General features: G+C 42.7%; 1 protein-coding gene across 1 annotated transcript in view; it reads right to left on the reverse strand.

Annotated features, from left to right (window-relative positions):
• Positions 1-737: 737 nt before the first annotated feature.
• Positions 738-23486, reverse strand: part of LOC126176128 (Kv channel-interacting protein 4-like) — a 158915-nt gene continuing 136166 nt past the window's right edge. The window contains exon 6 of the mRNA XM_049923265.1: positions 738-1338. Within this exon, the coding sequence (XP_049779222.1) occupies positions 1291-1338 (48 nt within the window). The 3' untranslated portion in view covers positions 738-1290. The remainder of the gene's footprint in view (positions 1339-23486) is intronic.

Genomic DNA, 23486 nt, shown 5'->3' on the forward strand with positions numbered 1-23486 from the left:
AAACATTGAGTTTAGCAGCTCGAATGTGAGCTTCCTTCATTAAAATTTCAAAGTGAGTCTTGGATGTCTGGAAAGAGAGATATAAGAATGCACATATTTTCAAAATTGATTTGGACCCACATATATCAGGGACGATATAAAAAGAAAGACTCGTGAAGTGTGTAAAGAGTTTAATGGAGAGAGCTTTGTAATTATCAGTCTGTTAATAGAAGAGAACAAGTTATTTTTGCACAATGATAGATTTGTTATTGATCATGTTTATGTTCTTCTCAGTGTGAGGGTCTGGAAGGACTTACTGTCACTTAGTATGTTGGCATAGATAGGCTACTTCATGAAACAGTGACTAAACACTTGGCCCCTCTTCTCTAAATATGAACTTGATGTTTGATAATCTTAATTGTATAGATACGTAAATGTTAGTTCACAGCAATAACTTAACATTGGGTTGTTATGACAATAAATCCTTATGTGCTTAAGTAGGGATGTAAACATAGGTGTCCACGAGGGAGGGGGGTCAAGAGAGGGTACTTACTCCAACCCCCTGGAATCTGGACTACAGTGTGTTTATTCAGTATAGAATTCTCACATAATTCTACAGGTGATTTCCTGTTATCACAGTGTGACAATATACTAAGGCTTCAGTGATTCTTACATAATTTATATCTAGCAATTTTGAAGTCTTGCCCCACACCCTGAATAAATTTCTGCAGACACTTAGGATCTGACATACCTTTCAGAAACCTTGCCTATACGATTAACAATTTTATCTGAAATTCAAAGACAATTAAAAATTGTGAATTTCTAATGCCATGAATATTTATTTTGGTCAGTTATTAATGATGACAAATAAATTCATTAGTTGGGTACACATTTTCTGACAATAAATACAAAACTTGCCATCATGAATGACCTGGCCAAAGGAATAGCGTGTAGCAACAGCATTATTACTGGGAGAAGTTGAAGATGGGAAATGAGACAGCAAATCCTTCCAAATACTGTACTGTACTCCTAAAGTTTAATTTATCAGTTTCCTTAGTATAAATGATGCCTGTGTAGGACGAGCTTTAAGATATGTCAAGGTGGACTTGGGGTGTCTACGAAGCTTGGTTTATTGTTCGGTATGTTTATGTGAACTGCAGAGCCGATAAGAACTGCAGAATATAAAACCACTGGTTCTGGGAAAAAATTCCACATAGAATTCCACAGTGTTCACACCAATATTTCCTGTCACAAGATGCACAATCTTGAAACTTTTCGAAATGTTCTGAGTTTAGAAGCCAGTTCCAGGTTTCACCAGAGGTCGTCGAAGACAGCAAATGAGTTGCGGACGTTTTCATCCTGAAATAAAGTAGAAATAATATCATCAACGATTTTTTAATGCAATGTGGAATTTCTATGGATAATAAGTTAACAGTTAACTTGCTGCATCATATCTGGATAAAATACCAAGCTTTTGATGACATCTTCAGTATAACTGTTTTGAAACAACAATCAGATGTAGCTTGGGTTGTATCTGGATTTGATCCAGCAAGCTGAATGACAAGTTTTTATCCAAGAACTCTGTCATGAAAAATTTCATAGCAGTAGAATAATGATTGGCAGGTTGAAATTATCATTAAAAGAGAGGTCATTTCTGTCTTCATTCACTCAAAATTTTTAGCAAACAGACTAGGAGTTCATCCATTTATGTGGCTGCTCAGCAAGACAAAAGTTGGAAATTCTGGCTTTAGGATCTTCATCAACTGGATGATGAAAGTTGTGAAACTTTCAAAACAAACTTTGTCTCCCTAAATAATCTAAAAAATTAGTAAAGTTCACCTAATTAGTCAATATGAGTTTGTAAAAAGAACAGAGTGGACAAAAGATATTTATTGTACTATTTTGATGTTCCAATGAATGGTATACATGAAAACAATAAGATACAGTGAAGAGAGGGCTTCCTCGAATCAAATGTCAATTTATTTCATCAGGCTCATAATCCTGCAATATGTGAAAATGGAGAGAGCAGAAGGGGAGATGTCAGTGTGGTTGCTGCAGTGTTTCTTTTTTATAACAACCATAACTGTGTGCAAACACACACACACACACACACACACACACACACACACACACACACATATATATATATATATATAAACAAAGATGATGTGACTTACCAAATGAAAGGGCTGGCAGGTCGACAGACACACAAACGAACACAAACATACACACAAAATTCAAGCTTTCGCAACAAACTGTTGCCTCATCAGGAAAGAGGGAAGGAGAGGGAAAGACGAAAGGATGTGGGTTTTAAGGGAGAGGGTAAGGAGTCATTCCAGTCCTGGGAGCGGAAAGACTTACCTTAGGGGGAAAAAAGGACGGGTACACACTCGCACACACACACATATCCATCCACACATATAATATGTGACTCCTTGCCCTCTCCCTTGGGACCCACATCCTTTCGTCTTTCCCTCTCCTTCCCTCTTTCCTGATGGGGCGGCAGTTTGTTGCGAGAGCTTGGATTTTGTGTGTATGTTTGTGTTCGTTTGTGTGTCTGTCGACCTGCCAGCGCTTTCGTTTGGTGGGTCACATCATATTTGTTTTTAGGTATATATATAAAAACAAAGATGATTTGACTTGCCGGACGGGGGCGCTGGCACGTCGATAGACACACAAACATACACGCGGGATTCTGGCTTTCGCGACCAACGGTTGCCTCGTCGGGGGGGAGGGGGGGGGGAGGGAGGGACGGGGGGATTTGGGTTTTGGGGGAGAGGATGGGGAGTCGTTCCAGTCCCGGGAGCGGAGAGACTTACCTTTTTTTTCCCCCTAAGGTAAGTCTTTCCGCTCCCGGGATTGGGATGACTCCTTACCCTCTCCCTTAAAACCCAAATCCTTTAGTCTTTCCCTCTCCTTCCCTCTTTCCTGATGAGGCAACCGTTGGTTACGAAAGCTAGGATTTTGTGTGTATGTTTGTGTTCGTTTGTGTGTCTGTCGACCTGCCAGCACTTTCATTTGGTAAGTCACATCACCTTTGTTTTTAGGTATATTTTTCCTTCGTGGAATGTTTCCTTCTATTATAACTATATATATAACTATATATATAACTATATATATAACTATAAATATATATATATGCACGCCAAGACAGTAGGATCCTACGCAGTGCCATAGGGGACCGCACCGCCACTTCCCAGCAAATTAGGGACACTGTTGCTCCTGGGGTATCGGCGAGGACCATTCACAACCATCTCCATGAAGCTGGGCTACGGTCCCACACACCGTTAGGCCGTCTTCCGCTCACGCCCCAACATCGTGCAGCCCGCTTCCAGTGGTGTCGCGACAGGCGTGAATGGAAGGACGAATGGAGACGTGTCGTCTTCAGCGATGAGAGTCGCTTCTGCCTTGGTGCCAATGATGGTCGTATGCGTGTTTGGCGCCGTGCAGGTGAGCGCCACAATCAGGACTGCATACGACCGAGGCACACAGGGCCAACACCCGGCATCATGGTGTGGGGAGCGATCTCCTACACTGGCCGTACACCACTGGTGATCATCGAGGGGACACTGAATAGTGCACGGTACATCCAAACCGTCATCGAACCCATCGTTCTACCATTCCTAGACCGGCAAGGGAACGTGCTGTTCCAACAGGACAATGCACGTCCGCATGTATCCCGTGCCACCCAACGTGCTCTAGAAGGTGTACGTCAACTACCCTGGCCAGCAAGATCTCTGGATCTGTCCCCCATTGAGCATGTTTGGGACTGGATGAAGTGTCGTCTCACGCGGTCTGCACGTCCAGCACGAACGCTGGTCTAACTGAGGCACCAGGTGGAAATGGCATGGCAAGCCGTTCCACAGGACTACATCCAGCATCTCTACGATCGTCTCCATGGGAGAATAGCAGCCTGCATTGCTGCGAAAGGTGGATATACACTGTACTCGTGCCAACATTGTGCATGCTCTGTTGCCTGTGTCTATGTGCCTGTGGTTCTGTCAGTGTGATCATGTGATGTATCTGACCCCAGGAATGTGTCAATAAAGTTTCCCCTTCCTGGGACAATGAATTCACGGTGTTCTTATTTCAATTTCCAGGAGTGTATAATAGAGGGAAACATTCCACGTGGGAAAAATATATCTAAAAAGGAAGATGATTAGACTTACCAAACAAAAGCGCTGGCAGGTCGATAGACACACAAACAAACACAAACACACACACAAAATTCTAGCTTTCGCAACCAATGGTTGCCTCATCAGGAAAGAGGGAAGGAGAGGAAAAGACGAAAGGATTTGGGTTTTAAGGGAGAGGGTAAGGAGTCATTCCAATCCCGGGAGTGGAAAGACTTACCTTAGGGGGAAAGAAGGACAGGTATACACTCACACACACACACACACATATCCATCCTCACATACACAGACACCAGCAGACATTTGTAAAGGCAAAGAGTTATTGTTCCAGAGATATTTTGGGTGGACAAGATAGCTGGGATACCCTGTATATGCACACGTGACAAAACAACTTAAGTTTTTTTTGGGGAGGGGGGGGGGGGGGGGCTGATGCGGATATCTGAATACGTAGAAGGCTGTTACGTATGGAATTTTCTCCTACGCTAGAGAACTTGGCTCAGGTGATCAATCAGTCATGTGTAAGATGGTATATTGTGAAACATATGGTTTGTGGCAAGGAACTGCAGCAGGACAGTTCCACATGTTATGGTTAACTAGTGTCATAAGGAAAAGTATCTCACAATTCAGCTCAATTGTGCAGATGGCTCTAATCCAACCGAAGTCTTTTTTGAGTATTCTCTATTTCATCAAACTTCCTCCACCACCCTCTCTCCCCCACCCCCTCCAACTCTGCTCTTTGCAATGAAAGGAAAACAACATTATCATGTCTTCTGACAAAAACACATGAGCTCATATGTAGAAAGTGCTGAACTTAGAATGTTTAGGTAGATGATTTGTAGAAGTTATTATAGTGCTGGGAGAGCCATCCGGGTAGCAGATGCAGCTGTGTAGTCATGCTGTGTGGCAATTTGTGGTGTAGCTAACTAATAACATAAACAAGAGTTACGTACATGTATATCACGTTCTGTGTGAAGCCAACAAACCTGTAAGTAGTAATACTTCTTGATCTTCCCCCTCATGTATCATTCATGAAATGGAGGTTCTGCTTTGTACCCATACGTCAAGCCCATGGGTTCAATCAGGGAAGGTAGTTTGAGAAAGGCCTTCGACAAGACTAGAAGTCATATGCAACATACAGTGTTGGCAATTCAATAAAAATTTGGGTGTTTCTGGTGATAATACTGAGTTCATTCAAATGGGTAATAAGAAATAATGTGTTTTTGTTAAATTTCATAGTTCTGTTATGCTAGACAGAATATTACTGAAACTGCAGGGCAGAATTAAATTCTGTTATCTTGATGATTCTGTCAGTACTGTAGAAACAAGTGACACTAACAGTGAACTGAAAACTTTCAGGGTGCTAAATCTTCCCTGAGAGCTAGACAACAACAACTTTCTACAGATTTATTCAAAATTCAGGCAGCTAAAAAGTATCAAAACTGGTCCAATGCATGCAAGATTTGGTGCCATAATGCGATTAGATCTGTATGAAAGTTTGCTTTGTCCAATATCCCATCCCAGATTCTTGTAGGCAGTTGCAAGACACATGTACACTGAAGTGACAAAAGTCGTGAGTCAGTCGCATATACAGATGGTAGTTGTATCATGTACAAAAGGTATAAAAGGGAACTGAATTGGCAGAGCTGTTATTTGTACCCAGGTGATTCATATGGAAATGTTTGTGACATGATTACGGCCACACGACAGGAATTGACATACTTTGAATGTGGAATAGTAGTTGGATCTAGATGCACAGGCCATTCCATTTCAGATATCGTTAGGGAATTCAATATTCTGAGATCCACAGTGTTAAGAGTGTGCTGAGAATACCAATTTTCAGGCATTACCTCTCACCACGGACAACACAGTGGCTGACTGTCTTCACTTAACAACCGAGAGTGGTAGTGTTCGCGTATAATTGTCAGTATTTAACAGAAAAGCAACACTGCATGAAATAATCACAGTAATCAATGTGGGATGTATGATGAATTCATCTGTTAGGTCAGGGCATTGAAATTTTGTGTTAATGGGCTATGGCAGCCTATGACCAATGAGAGAGCCTTTGCTAACAGCAGCGCCTCTCCTGGGCTTGAAACCATATTGCTTGGATTCTATACGACTGGAATAACTGTGGCCTGTTGAGATGACCCCCAATTTCAGTTGATCAGGGTTCAAGTGTGGCGCAGACGCCATGAAGCCATGGACCCAGGTTGTCAACAAGGTACTGTGCAAGCTGATGGTGGCTCCATAATGGTGTGGGCTGTGTTTGCATGTAATGGACTGGGTCATGGTTATGTTTGGCTACTTGGAGATCATTTTCAGCCATTCATGGACTTCATGTTCACAAACAGTGATGGAATTTTGATGGACAGCAATGTGCCATGCCACCAGGCCACAACTGTTCACGACTGGTTTGGAGAATATTCTGGCCAATCTGAGCAAATGATCTGGCCATCCAGATCGACCGACATGAATGAACATTTGTGGGACATAATCGAGACGTCAGTTCATGGACAAAATTCTGCACTGGCGACACCTTTGAAATTATGGATGCCTACAGAGACAGCATGGCTTGGAATTTCTGCAGGGGACTTCCAGCAACTTGTTGAGTCCATGCCAAGTCAAGCTGCTGTACCACACCAATCAAAAGGAGGTCCGACATGATATTAGGAGGTATCCCATGACTTTTAAATCCTTAGTGTTATGTTGGACAAACTTCCATATGTAATTTATGTAATGAGTCGAGGCATCTTTGAGAAAACTGCCCATGGTGGGTGTTTATTCTAAGCTATAAGTTGCAACAGCAGACAGTATTAGAGGCACAAGAACTGACCCCATCAAGAAATGTATTGGGCAACACTCAGAATACCACCACGGAATCCACTGACCTACCCTCTATTTTAGTTGAAGAGGAATTGCTATCCTTGAATAAGCGACCAACAAAAAATCAATTACGCAAGAAATCAGACTATGATCAAAAGGATGACACTGACAAACACCAGAGTGCAACCACTTTCTGGAAAATAGCTACAGAATTCATGAAATTGCAATTCAACAGAAAGGCAATTAAATATACATAAAAAATGGAAGTCCTCCAGTTCTCGTCCAATTCAGAAAAACAAGTAACGGCTACTAGAAAAGTGAAGCACGTTCTCTGAAGACTCTGATGGGTAACTGGCACAGCTGTTTGAATCCAGTCAATCAAATGTGGTGAGTCTTTTGAGCCATTGACAGCGGTGCTGGTGCTGGAAATTACTCCTCATGTAACGACATAAGAAATGGTGAGTGAAACACCAACAGTTGTGACTGAAACATAGAAGCAGGGAAATAAAAGAGGAGATTGTGGGGAAATAGCTTCCACCATCACCAATCCATCTGGGAAGCACAAAATAAAGGTAGCAGAGGGAAGTATTAGCAACCAGAAGGCTATGAAACCTTAAGGTGTTGAGAACGCACCAAGAGTGAAAGCCAAATCAAATCTAAATGTGTCACACAGAAAAAATAAGAGAGATTCAGAAAGGAAATATCAGGAAACCGAAAAGGGAGAAATGGAAAGAGAACCTACTGGAAACGAATCTGGACAAGACAACTGAACAGTGGAATATGAAGGGACATGAAAACTTGAAAAAAACTTACTATGGACAAAGGGAGAATGCTGACTCTACTCACGCTAGATATTAGAAAATAAGCTGAGGGTTCTGGAGAATTTCTTAAAAACCAACGACGTCGACATTGCTTTCCTGCAGGAAGTAGGTTGCGGGAAGATGAATTTGCAACAGCAATACTATGCATAAAGCAATGGTCGGCTCTGATGTTTAGATGTGTGTGAAATCTTATGGGACTTAACTGCTAAAGGCATCAGTCCCTAAGCTTACACACTACTTAACCTAAATTATCCTAAGGACAAACACGCACACCCATGCCCGAGGGAGGACTTGAACCTCCGCCGGGACCAGCTGCACAGTCCATGACTGCAGCACCCAAGACTGCTCGGCCAATCCCGCGCGGCGGTCGGCTCTAACTGTAGGGGTTGGGACTGGAATTAGAAAACTTATAAGATCAACCGAATGGAGGAATTTTCAAAGCTGAACTAAACGGGCGGACTGTACTTTTATACCCGATCAGAATCAAATTATACAGCTAGCAGAGACAAGTGTTTAGTGGAACCACATGATGGAACAAAATTGCAACACCAAGAAGGAGTTGTGGCACATAAACAAAAGTTGGTAGGCGTGTCTTACATCTGGAAGGTGATGTCCAGTCAGCTTTCGCGCCAGTCGTGGAAGAGTGGTGCTACTGGCGCAACTATGAGAATGCGCATCAGGTTTCCTTTAAACACACGCTGTAAAGGTCGTGAGCGTTGGTTAGCTTTGTGATTGGGCGTGGTGAGTTGACGTTAGTCCAGAACGCCTTTAAGGCGAAAAAGACGCCATTATCAACACGGCACTAAGTTTAAACGATGTCGTGGAATAGGGTTACGAGAAACTGGATGTTCCTTTAGATATATTGCAGAAAAGCTAGCCAGAAATGTAGCCACTGTACATGACTGCTGGCAGTGGTGGTCGCGCGTAGGTACAGTCGCAAGAAGACCGGACTCTGAACGGCCACGAGGCACTTCTGAGAGAGAAGACACGGAGTTCGACGTACGGCTCTTGGCGCATCGTACTGCATCTGCAGCGGCAACTTGAGCAGTATTTAGCGCCACAGTGACGCAATGAATTGTTACAAATTGGTTGATTCAAAGACAGCTCCAAGACTGGCGCTCTGTGGCAGTCATTCCACTGACGCCAAATCACAGCCATTTGCGGCTACGGTGGTGTCAAGCGAGATCTCATTGGGGGTGGTATGGAGATCTGTTGTGTTTTCTAATGAAAGCTGGTTCTGCTTCGCTGCCAGTGATGGCTGTGTGTTATACAAGGCCGGCCGGACTGGCCATCGCGGTTCTAGGCGCTACAGTCTATGGACGCAGGTTCGAATCTTGTCTCGGGCATGGATGTGTGTGATGTCCTTAGGTTAGTTAGGTTTAAGTAGTTCTAAGTCTAGGGGACTTATGACCTCAGAAGTCAAGTCCCATAGTGCTCAGAGCCATTTGAACCAATTTTTTTTTTTTTTTAATTTCAAGAGGATGCCAGTTGAGGGCCTGCAACCAACTTGTTTGCGTGCTGGACACACTGGACAAACTCCTGGACTTACGGTGTGTGTTGCTATTTTGTATGACAGCAGGACTCTCAAGACTATCCCACGCACCCTGACTGCCAATTTGTACATCAATCTGGTGATTCGACCTGTTATGCTGCCATTCATGAACAACATTCCAGGTGATGTTTTCCAACAAGATAACGCTCGCCCACACATCGCTGTTTTAAATCAACGTGCTCTACAGTGTGTCGACATGTTGCCTAGGTCTGCTCGATCACCAGATACGTCTCCAATCAAGCACATATGGGACATCATGAGACAGCAACTACAGTGCCATCCACAAACAGCACTAAATGTCCCTGTATTGACTGACCAAGCGCAGTGCGACAGGCATGGAACTCCATCCCACAAACTGACGCCTCTACAACACAATGCATGCTCGTGTGCATGCCTGCATTCAACTTTCTCGCGGTTACACCAGTTATCAATGTTCCAGCCTTTCGCATTTGCAGTGACTTATCTCTCACTTACATCGACGCGTGATCTTGCAATTTCAGTCACTGAAATATGTTATCTAGACAAATGTATTGCCGTAATTTCATTACCCTACATTAATTACTTTCGGTGTTGTGACTTTTTTCTGTCGCTGTATATCCTTCTTCTGAGACATGCAAAGGATAACAAATGAAAGGGAGAGATTTTAATTGTGTTGTGATATCGGAAGACACAACAGGATCAACCCCTGTCAAATGTTTTTACAAAGATTTTAGGGAGAGGATTTTAATTTGCTCACTGTGTGACAAGCTCGCCCATATTTTATGTAAGGGGCCAGCCAATAACAATTTCCTGTGACATTTTTGTTGCTATGTTTCCCCTTTCCTTAGGTTTTACTTTCTTATGTAGCATTTTCCTTCTTTTCCTGCTTTCTTTGAGTGTGCGCTTTAGTTTTCTTAGGTCTGTCCACATCCGTTCCTTTAAATGTGTGTCAGGGCCCTGATGACCTCGATGTTGAGCGCCCATAAGCCCCAACACACCACCACCACCACCAAATAGAGGTCCCTTACATAACATAATTTGGGGACTAAAACTGACAGATATCATCCACAGACTAGCCATTACGCGATCTCACTATACGTACAGGGTTATTACAAATGATTGAAGCGATTTCACAGCTCTATAACAACTTTATTATTTGAGATATTTTCACAATGCTTTGCACACACATACAAAAACTCAAAAAGTTTTTTTAGGCATTCACAAATGTTCGATATGTGCCCCTTTAGTGATTCGGCAGACATCAAGTCGATAATCAAGTTCCTCCCACACTCAGTGCAGCATGTCCCCATCAATGAGTTCGAAAGCATTGTTGATGCGAGCTCGCAGTTCTGGCACGTTTCTTGGTAGAAGAGGTTTAAACACTGAATCTTTCATATCATTATGCGTGAAACTTGCCCGCATGCGTTCAACCGTTTCTTCGCTCACTGCAGGCCGACCCGTTCATTTCCCCTTACAGAGGCATTCAGAAGCTTTAAACTGCGCATACCATCGCCGAATGGAGTTAGCAGTTGGTGGATCTTTGTTGAACTTCGTTCTGAAGTGTCGTTGCACTGTTATGACTGACTGATGTGAGTGCATTTCAAGCACGACATACGCTTTCTCGGCTCCTGTCGCCATTTTGTCTCACTGCGCTCTCGAGCGCTCTGGCGGCAGAAACCTGAAGTGCGGCTTCAGCCGAACAAAACTTTATGAGTTTTTCTACGTACCTGTAGTGTGTCGTGACCATATGTCAATGAATGGAGCTACAGTGAATTTATGAAATCGCTTCAATCATTTGTAATAGCCCTGTATATAATCTTTATGGTCGGACTCGAGAATAGATAGATTTTATACCACGATAGGTATAAAATCAGCTTATTCAATCACTATGCACTTATCACTAAACTAAGAAGTTTACCTCGGCCCAACATCTTAGGGAAAGGGTACTGGAAGTTATACTGAAACACACTCCAACTTGAGTTGACAAAAACAGTATACTGTGAATGTTATCGAACATCAATTCGTCGAAAGTGGTTCTTCAATAACGTCCTTGAACTGTGGGATAAACTGGTGAATCCTGGAATTCATCAACAGTTGAGGAAAGCAGCGCCCAGGATCAGTCACAATAGCAGGAAAAACATCAATTATTATTATATAATAATATATAAAAAGTGGATAACGGAGAAGATCTATCTTGCAGATTGAATATATTCAAAAACAAGATCCCTGAACTACAGGAAAAATAACTGGAAGGCAAAATAATCTCTTGAGAATGTAATGGATACATTTCAGACGAAAAATGGAGCACTTACCAACTGTGTAGAAACGAAAACGATGCGGACAGAGATTTATCGGAAATCTAAAGTCTTTATAATCTGACATAGAAGATAGTGAGGACTACTTCGTAAACTGTTCAGCGAACAACCATTTCTACCAAGACAGCAAGTTTGTTATATAACTGTAGGAAATGTCACTATGTTGATAGAGCCAAAAGTCCGAAGCAGAAACTAAAGACATTACAAACCACTTACCACGAAATAAAAGTCGGGGCATTGACGGCATATCGTATGACTTTTACAGTCTTCTGATCGTTTACCAAAACAGAATTCACGTAGCTCATGAAAGTGAAACAAAGAGTGGCTCCAGTATACCGGTATTCAGCAAAGGAACCAGGAATTATAGTTCTTGCACCCTAGACTTCGAAGCCAAGATGAATAACTGATTACAGGCCAATGACTTCGTTATGTGCAGATTTAAAAATAATGGCGCGCACAATAGCCACAGGACTAAAAGGGATTCTCGCAGAGACAATCGGGCCTGGCCAAAAAACCAGTAGGAAGGTCATAGATGCTCTTTGCTTTCTGACGGAGGACCTTCTTATTCCGAATGTACCAAAACGGAACGAAAGGATTACTGAGTGTCGATCTAAGAAATGTCTTTGACGAAGACTGTCACGATTATCTAAGGATTATGTTGGAACACTATAAATTCTCACAGACCACGATAGACCTACTACTATCAGCTCGGTATTAAATGGTGTCGAAAATGCAAATTAATGGCCAATTCATGGGAGAATTCTCGATTCAATGTTCAGTCCGATAAGAATGCCCGCTGTCCATGATATTATTTGTAATTTTCTTGGAACTAGTGATCCGCTCCATCACCAACCAAACCGCTGGACTACATGTGGGTGCAATGTTAATGTTTACGCCGACGATATAACACTTCTACTCAGGCATCGTCAACACATCGGAAAGATACCTGAAGTGCCAAAGAAACAGATATGTAAAGTTACAAAGATATGTAAACAGGTAGAATACGGCGCTGAGGTCGGCAACGCCTATATAAGACAAGTGTTTGGCGCAGGTTTTAGATGGGTTACTGCTGCTAAAATGGCAGGTTATCAAGATTTAAGTGAGTTTGGTCGTGGTGTTAAAGTCGGCGCACGAGCAATGGGACAGCATCTCCGAGGTAGCGATGAAGTGGGGATTTTCCCGTACGACCATTTCACGAGTTTACTTTGAATATCAGGAATCCGATAAAACATCAAATCTCCGACATCGCTGCGGCTGGAAAAAGATCCTGCAAGAACGGGACCAACGACGACTGAAGAGAATCGTTCAACGTAACCCTTCCGCAAATTGCTGATGACTTCAATGCTGGGTCATCAACAAGTGCCAGTGTGCAAGCCATTCAACGAAAGATCATCGATATGGGTTTTCAGAGCCGAACGCCCTCTCATGTACCCTTGATGACTGCACGACACAAAGCTTTACGCCTCGCCTGGGACCGTCAACACCGACATTGGACTGTTGATGACTGAAATCACGTTGCCTGATCGGACGAGCCTCATTTAAAATTCTATCGAGCGGATGGACGTATACAGGTAAGGAAATAACCTCATGACTCCATGGATCCTGCATATCAGCAGGGGACTGTTCAAGCTGCTAGAGGCTCTGTAAAGGTGTGGGGTGTGTGCAGTTGGAGTGATGTAGAACCCCTGATAGGCTTAGATACTACTCTGACAGGTAAGACGTACATCTGCAGCGCCTCTCTTGTCTTCGTGACCTTGCCGATTGGACCCGAGACAACTGGAAAACCGTGGTCTGGTCAGGTGAATCCCGAATCAAGGTGGTAAAAGCTGGTGGTAAGGATCGAGATTGGTGCAGTCGTCATGAAGCTATCCATCCAAATTGTCAACAAGGCATTGCAGGCTGGTGATGGCTTCATAATGGTATGGGCTGTGTCTACATGTACTGGGTTCTCTCGTTCAACTGAACCGATCATTGAATAGAAACGGTTATGTTCCGCTACTTGGAGACCTTTTGTAGCCATTCATGGACTTCATGTTCCCAAACAAGGTCACCAGGCACAATTGTTCGCGACTGGTTCGAAGGACATTGTGGACAATTCGAGTGAATGAATAGGCTACCCAGACCGCCCGACTTGAATCCCATCGAACTTTTGTGGGAGGTCTGATGCGATATTAGGAGGTATCCCATGGCTTTCGTCACCCCGCTGTAAATATTTCGTCAGTGATGTCGGTGAATCTGTAACCAGATTCAAACTGCATTTGGACCAAGAAAGGGACAAAACTGTCAACAGCAATTGGAAAAAGGAAAAATTTGACCCATTTATACAGTTTTTATAAAAACAAGGAATTTTAAAAAGGAAAACACTCAAAAAGTTACATGGATTGTTTAGAATTTATGTAGATATACAACTTATTTTGATTACTTTAAATGGCGCAAGGACTTCGTTTTAATTATAGTACTAGAAAAAAACCCTTAGGAAGCAGAAAGTTTTTGTTTCAAGAGAAAAAAGAAGTTTTTAGTTAATTTTAAAGAAGAAGATTCAAGTTACTTAAGGAAAATTTGAGACGTGGATGGATGCTCGATTAAAAAGGAAAAAAAAGAGCCACTTATGTTAGGACGTCGCTTCCAGGATTCTGTTTAGGGAAAGCGCCGGCGGATTAACGACTAGGGCCGATGTGCTGGCCATGTCGCTTGTGATTTTTAGACGTTTTCCAACATACAGGCTAGTATCCATACCCATCTCCGCCTATGTTACATCGTTTGCAAAAATTTCGAAAACGTTCACACGGCATTTGAAATGGGATAACACTCGATGCGGACAGAGGAGATACATAAATTCCGTCCCGAGGGTGGGAGGTGACATCCGGTGACATTCGGTGACATCCTCTACCAGTAACATGTCCAAACCCAGAATAAGATACCCACCCCGTGTAGACACAGAAGAGGGCGAGGTAAGATGTAGAAACAGAGATGCTGTGCCTTTTGGAAATAGGACTCCGTGCAAAAGGTGAAATGTAGTCAAAAGTATATTTTTCGTGCATATATTACGACGTAGAAACTCATACAGTATACGGAATGAACTTCTCACTCGAATATTGAGCTTAGTTGGTGTTGTAACTACACTGGAATGAACTGATTGGTACAAAAAAGTATCATGTGGAGAACGCCATCAAATCACTTGCGAAACTAAACCAATTTTTAAGAAAAAATACAAAAAATAGTGAAGGAAGGAAATGACGTGTAGAGAGAGAGAAGAGAGAGAGAGAGAGAGAGAGAGAGAGAGAGAGAGAATAATTAGGATTCACAATGCTTGAAATTTTGTGTTTTTACATGAGTTATGTGATCACCAAAGCAAATCTCCACCAGCTACTGACTAGTGAAGTAAGTAAAGTGTAAAGAAACTGTCAAGCGGAATATGCCTACTAAAGTAATTGGATAGCGTTGGGTTTGATAACATGTAAAAATTACAAATATATTTAACTTAATAACGCCAATAAGATGAAAAGGAAAGCCGACGGCGTTCTAAAAAGTTTAGTCATTAGCAACTTCAGTATTAGACAGAGGCAAATATCCCCAGAGTCGAAGCAAAACAATGTGAAGAAACTGGATACTGGAAGGAACAGGTAGACCCTACGGTATCTATCCATTCATATTATAAAAATGTATGAATGTACGTGTTGATGTTTCACATATTCTCCTGAACCACTGGGCCGATTTCAGCCAAACTTGATGCACCCTTGCTGTGAGGCGACGACCTCTGTGGGGTAAGAACCGCCTACCTATCATGTCGCAGGACATATTGTAACACTTAATATCGATTAGAAGTAGGTTTATATAATGTAACTGTGGAACTGTAATTATGAAGTGTGTGTTCTTTGTTAGTTAAGGTCGTTGATTTGTGGCAGGAAATTTAGAGTTCTGTAATGTATATATAGAAAAAGCTAAGTGATATTTAAAATAATGAAATTTTATAATATGTGTATGTTTAGAAGATAAACATTGTATATTGGAAGCTGCTTCATGCTTAGGGCATTAGTGTTTGTAATATGTAAAAGACGTAGGGAAGTCCCTCCGCAACGGAAGTGGTTCGACGCGATGTAAAAGGTAGTTTTGGCGGTCGAACTGGGCAGCTACTTGGTGGGAACGGTACGCAGTCTGTGGCTAGCCGTTGCACGGTACACATCGATGGTGCCAAGGGAGGCAATTGGAAACCGCTTTGCAGGGATTTTGCCTTGGATGTGGATTTGGCTGCTGCATGGTACTCTCGGCAATAAGGAATGGCTCTAACACATTAAAAATCCGTCGCCAAGAGGAAATTTTATAGAGCATTCAAACATCAAGAGCTGTGAGTACAGTTAGCTGCCACGTCACTTGCTACCACTGCTTCACCACTGCTCCACCAACTTACAGATATGTATCAGAGCATGGACCAGTTAATTTGGGGGAGTGATTTTAATAATAATCCAAGTGCTACAAACCTGTATTTAGAACCATGTCTTTTGTTCTAATCATGAACCTATGCAGGATCCTCTCCTAAATGTTCAGGAAACTGAGTATCCTGTTCCAAATGAACTAGTGATTTATTTACGTTTGTCAAATATGCAAGGATTAGCAAGAGTTGAAGTTAGTTAGAATGTTGCTAAAGTGATCTCAATTTATTGCAAAGTATCGTTTTGCAAAACTTCAGTGCCAGACTGTGTAAATGTTACTGTCTAAAATACCTGCTTCACAGGTGATCAAAAAGGCACATCAGTTAAACTTATTTGATACATAATTTAGCCTTGATTACTATCATGAACCATTTATTTGAAGTTAATTGAGCTCAGTGTTGAACAATTTGCCTTGATAAGCAGAAAATTATTCCAAGTGAAGCTATGAATTAACTTTAGTTGAATTTGAGTTTTGTTACTGAAATAATCATAGAAATTTAATAGTGATACTTTACCAGTTTATGGGTCCCCACTATATTATTCTCATATTAGAAAGATAATTGGAATATTATTGTTACTAAGGAAATGTGAGATATTTCTTTAAATGGGAGTATAAACAGTGTGATTGTGATATTATTTTTTTATTGTTATTACTGGTTGTTACATGTCAGTTAAGTTAGAAGCCCCTCCATGTCCAACTTCAGTACAGTGCTTCCTGCAGTAACATCTCAATACTGAGTCACGTAATGATCGTGATTTTAACTGTTATTATTATGAGTTGGGTACAATTTTGCCTTCTATGATTACTGGTTTGTGTATTATTGGTAACTACTGCTACCCACAGCTTAGACTGCCCTGTATCCATTTGTATACAGTGTGCTATTCAAAGGGAATCTAAATTAAAGTCACTTGAACAACTAATATTCACTTTTATGAAATATATATTATCAATTTAATGTGCCTAATTGGGCTGGCGACCGTTCGATTTTTCATTCGTATATGAATCTTACTACTTTATCACCAAAGTTAAAGCCTGTTTAGCTTTTCTTTTAATTGCTCTACATTAAAAATTACAGTCCGATACTTTCATTCATTAGGCAAACACGCTGTCAGAATTTCCCAAATCCTCTCAGTTTTAGTTTGCGTCACGGAAGGTTAGTGTTATACGTGGCTTTTCCCGTGAGGTTAGGCTGTTAGGGAAGAGTGGCGTATAACGAGGCTAGAGCTATACTATGACGTCCTAAACAATGAGATGTGTGAAAAACTGCCTCATCATGCAAGACGTTTAAATTTATTGTTTCGTGCCGCTAACCCATTCGCAACATATTTCGCGGACAGCATCCACACACGCCGCTGAATGTACCTACAGAAGTACAATAAAGGAAAAAAAATTGCAAGACCAAAAGCAATTAATGTATAGTAATGAAATTTCGGGAACACATTTGTCTAGGTAACATATAACAGTGATTAACATGGGAACATCACACTTTAGTGCAGGGGTTACCAACAAAATTTTCTCGAGGACCCCCTCATCGAGCATGATTGGTACCTTGTCATATCACAGTATCAAGTGCCTAAAAAAGCCAAATTAAGCGTCTTCTTATACGTTTTCTATTTTTGGTACTTAGAAAAAACATTGACATATTCATTATTGAAAAATCAGCTGCAAAGAAGCAGCGTCCGCAGTCTAACGGCATACAGCAGAACAATTTGCCTCTATCTAATTCTAGTTTTGCGCTAGAGTGTGCTAGTGTGAGTTGCTGACGCAGGACGCAGCCACCGGCCGAAGTGGCCGAGCGGTTCTAGGCGCTACAGTCTGGAACCGCGCGACCGCTACAGTCGCAGGTTCGAATCCTGCCTCGGCCATGGATGTGTGTGATGTCCTTAGGTTAGTTAGGTTTAAGTAGTTCTAAGTTCTAGGGGACTGATGACCTCAGATGTTAAGTCCCATGGTGCTCAGAGCCATTTGAACCATTTGAAGGACGCAGCCGAAACAAAAAATCTTTTATCATACGAAATATACTTCTGCCAGGAAGTTTCATATCAGCGCACACTCCGCTGCAGAGTGAAAATCTCATTCTGGAAACATCCTCCAGGCTGTGGCTAAGCCATGTCTCCACAGTATCCTTTCTTTCAGGAGTGCTGGTTCTGCAAGGTTCGCAGAAGAGCTTCTGTAAAGTTTGGAAGGTAGGAGACGAGATACTGGCAGAAGTAAAGCTGTGAGTACCGGGCGTGAGTCGTGCTTCGGTGGCTCAGATGGTGGAGCGCTTGCCCGCGAAAGGCAAGGGTCCCGAGTTCGAGTCTCGGTCGGGCACACAGTTTTAATCTGCCAGGAAGTTTTATATTTAAAATATTTATTATTCTAATAGCATCTTGCGGACCCCTCTGGCTTAGCTCTGGAACCGCGCGACCGCTACGGTCGCAGGTTCGAATCCTGCCTCGGACCTAGGGGTCCGCGGACCACCTGTTGGTGGTACATCCATAACCGGTGTAACCGACTAGCTGAGTGCAAGCATGCACACATGCAAGCATTGCTTTGTAGATGTGTGCGATATCAGTTTGTGGGATAGAGTTCCAAGCCTGTTGCACTTGGTCAGTCAATACAGAGACTGATAAGCTGCTTGTGGATGACGCTGGAGTTGTCGTCAAATGACGTCCCGTATGTGCTAGACTGAAGAGGATACGGTGATCGAGCAGGCCAAGGCAACATGTCGTCACTCTGCAGAGCATGTTGGGTTACAACAGCGGTATGTGTGCGAGCGATAACCTGTTGGAAATGACCTGCTGGAATGCTCTTCATGAATGACAGCACAAAAAAGTCGAATCACCAGACTGACGTACAGATTTGCAGTCAGGGTGTGAGGGATAACCAAGAGAGTGCTCCTGCTGTCATACAAAATCGCACCCCAGACCATAGCTCCAGGCTTAGGCCCAGTGAATATAGCTCACAGACAGGTCGGTTGCAGGCCTCCTCCTAATCAAGAGACGGCCATCGCTGGCAAAGAGACAGAACAAGCTTTCATCAGAAAACACAGTAGACCTCCACTCTGCCCTCCAAAGGGCTCTCACCTGACACCACTGAAATTGCAAACGGCAGTGGTTTGAGGTCAGTGAAATGCACGCTATAGTGCAGGGCTTCACAACATACGTGCTCGCAGAGCAAGCTGTGAGCAGCAAGGCGCGAGCACGGAGCAGCGCGAGCACGCTACCCCCACTACCGGACCAGAGCGGAGAGTGGGGAGAGTCACGTGGGGTACACAACGGCTGCCGCCAGTCGATGTAAATCCGCGGCCACCTGCAGGGATATCACTACAAATTATTACTGTGACAAATGAAACAAATAAAGGAGAATGTACACAGTGCCACATAATTTTATTAGCTTAGTGTATGCCTCTACCATCTGTAGACACTGAAACTAAAGAATTCCACGACAATCCTATATTTTCAACACTTTCTTCAACACTACTTAAAATATCACCTCCGGTTGTAGTGTTCTTCATGGCTACTACATCGAGGAGCTCCTCCCTCACCTGAAGATCTCTATTAACACCTCTAATAAATATGGCAAGCTGCGCTGTTCCAGTGATATCAACACTTTCGTCCAGAGCTAGAGAATACGCCATAAAATCTTTCTAGATATTTGCAAGCTGGCTCTGGACGTCGTCTGCCATGTCCTGTATGCGGCGCATAATGGTCATGTTAGATAATGGCACAATCCAAAACTGTTCAACTTGAGATGGACACAAACGTTCCGCGGCAACTACCGAACATTCTTTTATTAAATCGCCATCAGTTAATGGGCCCAGGGATTTTGCTAAAAGCAAAGCAATTTTGTAACCCACTCTGAGAGCTGCCTCAGTTGATTTTTCTTCGTCGTCCAGATCTTCTTCAGATGGCTTCCTTTTAAGTTTAATAACTTCCTGTGCACGATCTGGTCAATCACATTTTCCACATCCGTAGTCTTTCGCGTGGTACGACATATAATGTCACTGCAAATTAAATTTCGTAAAAGAATTCAGCGTTTTGTGACATACTAAACTCCATCTTTTTCAGTAAACAGATACAATTCCTCCCAATGGGGGTTGAACTGCGAAAGCATGGTTGCGGTTACACAACGGCGACATCACGTGATTCTTAATCAGCGAAGTTACTGTTACGAGCTGATCGTAGTACTTTAAACGTTACACGGTCGGCGCGAATTCAATAGGCACGCTGCGGCCCTATTCAAACGTGCGCGCGCATTTCCCCTCCCTCCCCTCCCTCCCTACTCCGCGACCTCGCAGCTGCTCGCGAGCACGTGCCTGAGCAGACGCGAGTACTCGCGCTCAAAACCGGCCAGTTGTTAAGCCCTGCTATAGTGCGTCTTTCTCGGAACTTGGTTCAAATGGCTGTGAGCACTATGGGACTTAACATCTGAGGTCAGCAGTCCCCTAGAACTTACAAGGGAACCTCCCCATCGCACCCCCCTCAGATTTAGTTAAAATTTGGCACAGTCGATAGGCCTTGAAAAACTGTACACAGATCAGTCGAGAAAACAGGAAGAAGTTGTGTGGAAGTATGAAAAAATAAACAAAATATACAAACTGAGTAGTTCATGGGCAACATATGCAACATCAAGGCATATCTGGGCAAAGGAGCGCCGTGGTCCCGTGGTTAGCGGGAGGAGCTGTGGAGTGAAAAGTCCTTGGTTCAAGTCTACTCTTGAGCGAAAAGTTTACTTACTTTGTTTTTGCAAGTTATGATCTGTCCGTTCGTTCATTGACGTTTCTATTCACTGTAATAAGTTTAGGGCCTGTGTTTTACGACCGCACCGCAAAACCGTGCGATTAGTAGACGAAAGGACGTGCCTCTCCAATGGGAACCGAAAACATTTTATCCAGGAAAACACGTCTGATATATTCTATACAACACTGGCGACGGCATGTGCGTCACATGACAGGAATATATTGTCGACCCACCTAACTTGCACATTTGGCGAATGGGTAAAAAGATTCTTCTGTCTTATACGTTTTAGGTTTTCTTGTGGATGTGATAATCACTCCCAAAAAAGTGACGAAAACATAAGAGTGTGTCACATAAACTGCAACAAATGAATGCTACAGTTTCACAGTCGCACAGTTTTCTCTGTGCTCTGTCAAAACATATGTTTTTAACGTTTTCAAATTTTTCCCTGTGTAGACCGTCAAATCCTGCATATGTCCAAGCAAATCTGAACACGTACTGGAATTTTGGAGAGCGAAATTGATTATATGTGAGTTCCTGAACTCTGGTAATTGTCTGAAAATAAAAATTAAAGCTTTTTACTGGAGGGAAGACTTGAACCCAGGACCTCTTGTTCAGCAGCTGCTTACGCTAACCACGGGACCACGACGCTCCTGAGCTTGTACTGTCCTTGATGTTGCTTATGCTGCATATGGACTACTCATTTTGTATATTTTGCTTATTTTTTCATAGTTCCACACAACTTCTTCCTGTTTTCTCGATTGATCTGTGTTCAGCTTTTCAAGGCCTATCCACTGTGCCAACTTATAACTGAATCTGAGGGGGGTGCGATGGGAAGGTTCCCTTGTTAGAACTACTTAAACCTAACTAACCTAAGGACATCACACACATCCATGCCCGAGGCAAGATTCGAACTTGCGACTGTGGCGGTCGCGCGGTTCCAGACTGAAGCGCCTAGAACCGCTCGGAACTATTCTTGAAATAACAGATTTGCAGCGGATCGTTGTGTCGCTGAGGTGACAGCTGCTGCAAAAATTGCTGCTGCAGATGCAGTACAATGCGCCAGAGTCATACGCCGAACATAATCGGCTTCCCTCTCGAGTAGTGTTCACTTGGTAGTCCGGTTTTCTTGCGACCGTACAGTGTGGTGACAACCAGCTGACAGAAATCATGTACAGTGGATATATGCCTGGCAAGTCTTTCTGCAGAAGGAACATCCAACTTCTCATAGCCCTATTACACGACCCCACTGAAGCTAAGTGAAGTGTTGACAATGGCATCTTTGTCGTCTTAAAGGCATTCTCGGCTATCATCAATTCACACCATGCAATCTCAAAGGTAACTAACGCTCACGACCGCTACAGCGAGTATATAAAGCAAACTTGACATGCATCATCATAGTGGCGCTACTGGTGCCACTTTCATTCGACTGTTGCAAAATCCGACTAGACATCGCCTTAAACATATGGAAATACGCCTACCAACTTTCATTTACGTCGCGCAACTCCTCCTTGTGGTTCCGATTTTTTCTCGTCGGTGTATGTCATTGTGCCACATATAGTTCAAGAGCTACGACGTCATAAGCACTGAGATGTGTGAAAAAATGCCGCATCTTGCATGAAGTTATAATACTTTTATTCTTTGCTACTAAGACACACTTAAAGTTGGGTCAGCTTGAGGAAATCCATGACAGTTGGCTGCGCTTATGACAACTTTCAACTGTGAAGCGCAAATGACTCCAGGCGAAAACTATAGCCGTTTGTAGAGCTACTTATACATTTGTACATTACGTATATTTCTTTGTATAGGCCGCGCGGGATTAGCCGAGCGGTCTTGGGCGCTGCAGTCATGGACCACAGCGGCTGGTCCCGGCGGAGGTTCGAGTCCTCCCTCGGGCATGGGTGTGTGTGTTTGTCCTTAGGATAATTTAGGTTAAGTAGTGTGTAAGCTTAGGGACTGATGACCCCATCAGTTAAGTCCCATAAGATTTCACACACATTTGAACATTTTTTTCCTTTGTATAACTCTTTCATAATTTCAAATGTATCTTTATGAATATAAGGAAATACAATTTTTTCGCTATTATAACGGTGCGGCATCGTTCACAGTAGGATATTAAAAAGACACCATCAGGCAGTAACTGTAATTTATTTATTGCCTCTTATGTCAATTAATAGTTAAAGGTATGCCATTTACTAATGAGTAAGTCATTGTCCATTGCGTGGATTACTTTTTGAATAGCACTCCTGCCAAATGATGCCCACTCTGCAGAACACATTCATCTAGGCGGCGTTGGAAGCTTTCCATAACTCGGCGTAACGTATTCCCTGGGACATTGCCGGCGGCAGTTCTGACGCGATCCTTCAATTCAGGAATGGTGGCACAACGTGTTCGGAACACTTCTTGCTTCAGGTAGCCCCAAAGGAAAAAGTCTGCACATTGTAACGGAACATATTAAAGGCTTTACTGTACCGAAGTATGCGATACCCTGCAAATTCAACCAGTTTAACGAGTATTTATGATTATAGAAAAGTTATTGTGTATGTTAACAATGATTGCATAACATGTCTCCATAAACAGTCAACCCATTAAATTATACTGAGTAACTGACCCACACAAAAGTTTATATCACTTGATCACTGATACAGCAAATGTCATCATGTAAAAACACTAAGTTCATCTTAAATAATTAATATGAAGTACGAAAAATAGTGGCCAACTTAGGTATTTTG

Source organism: Schistocerca cancellata, chromosome 3, assembly GCF_023864275.1.
Source record: "Schistocerca cancellata isolate TAMUIC-IGC-003103 chromosome 3, iqSchCanc2.1, whole genome shotgun sequence".
Taxonomy (NCBI): Eukaryota; Metazoa; Arthropoda; class Insecta; order Orthoptera; family Acrididae; genus Schistocerca; species Schistocerca cancellata.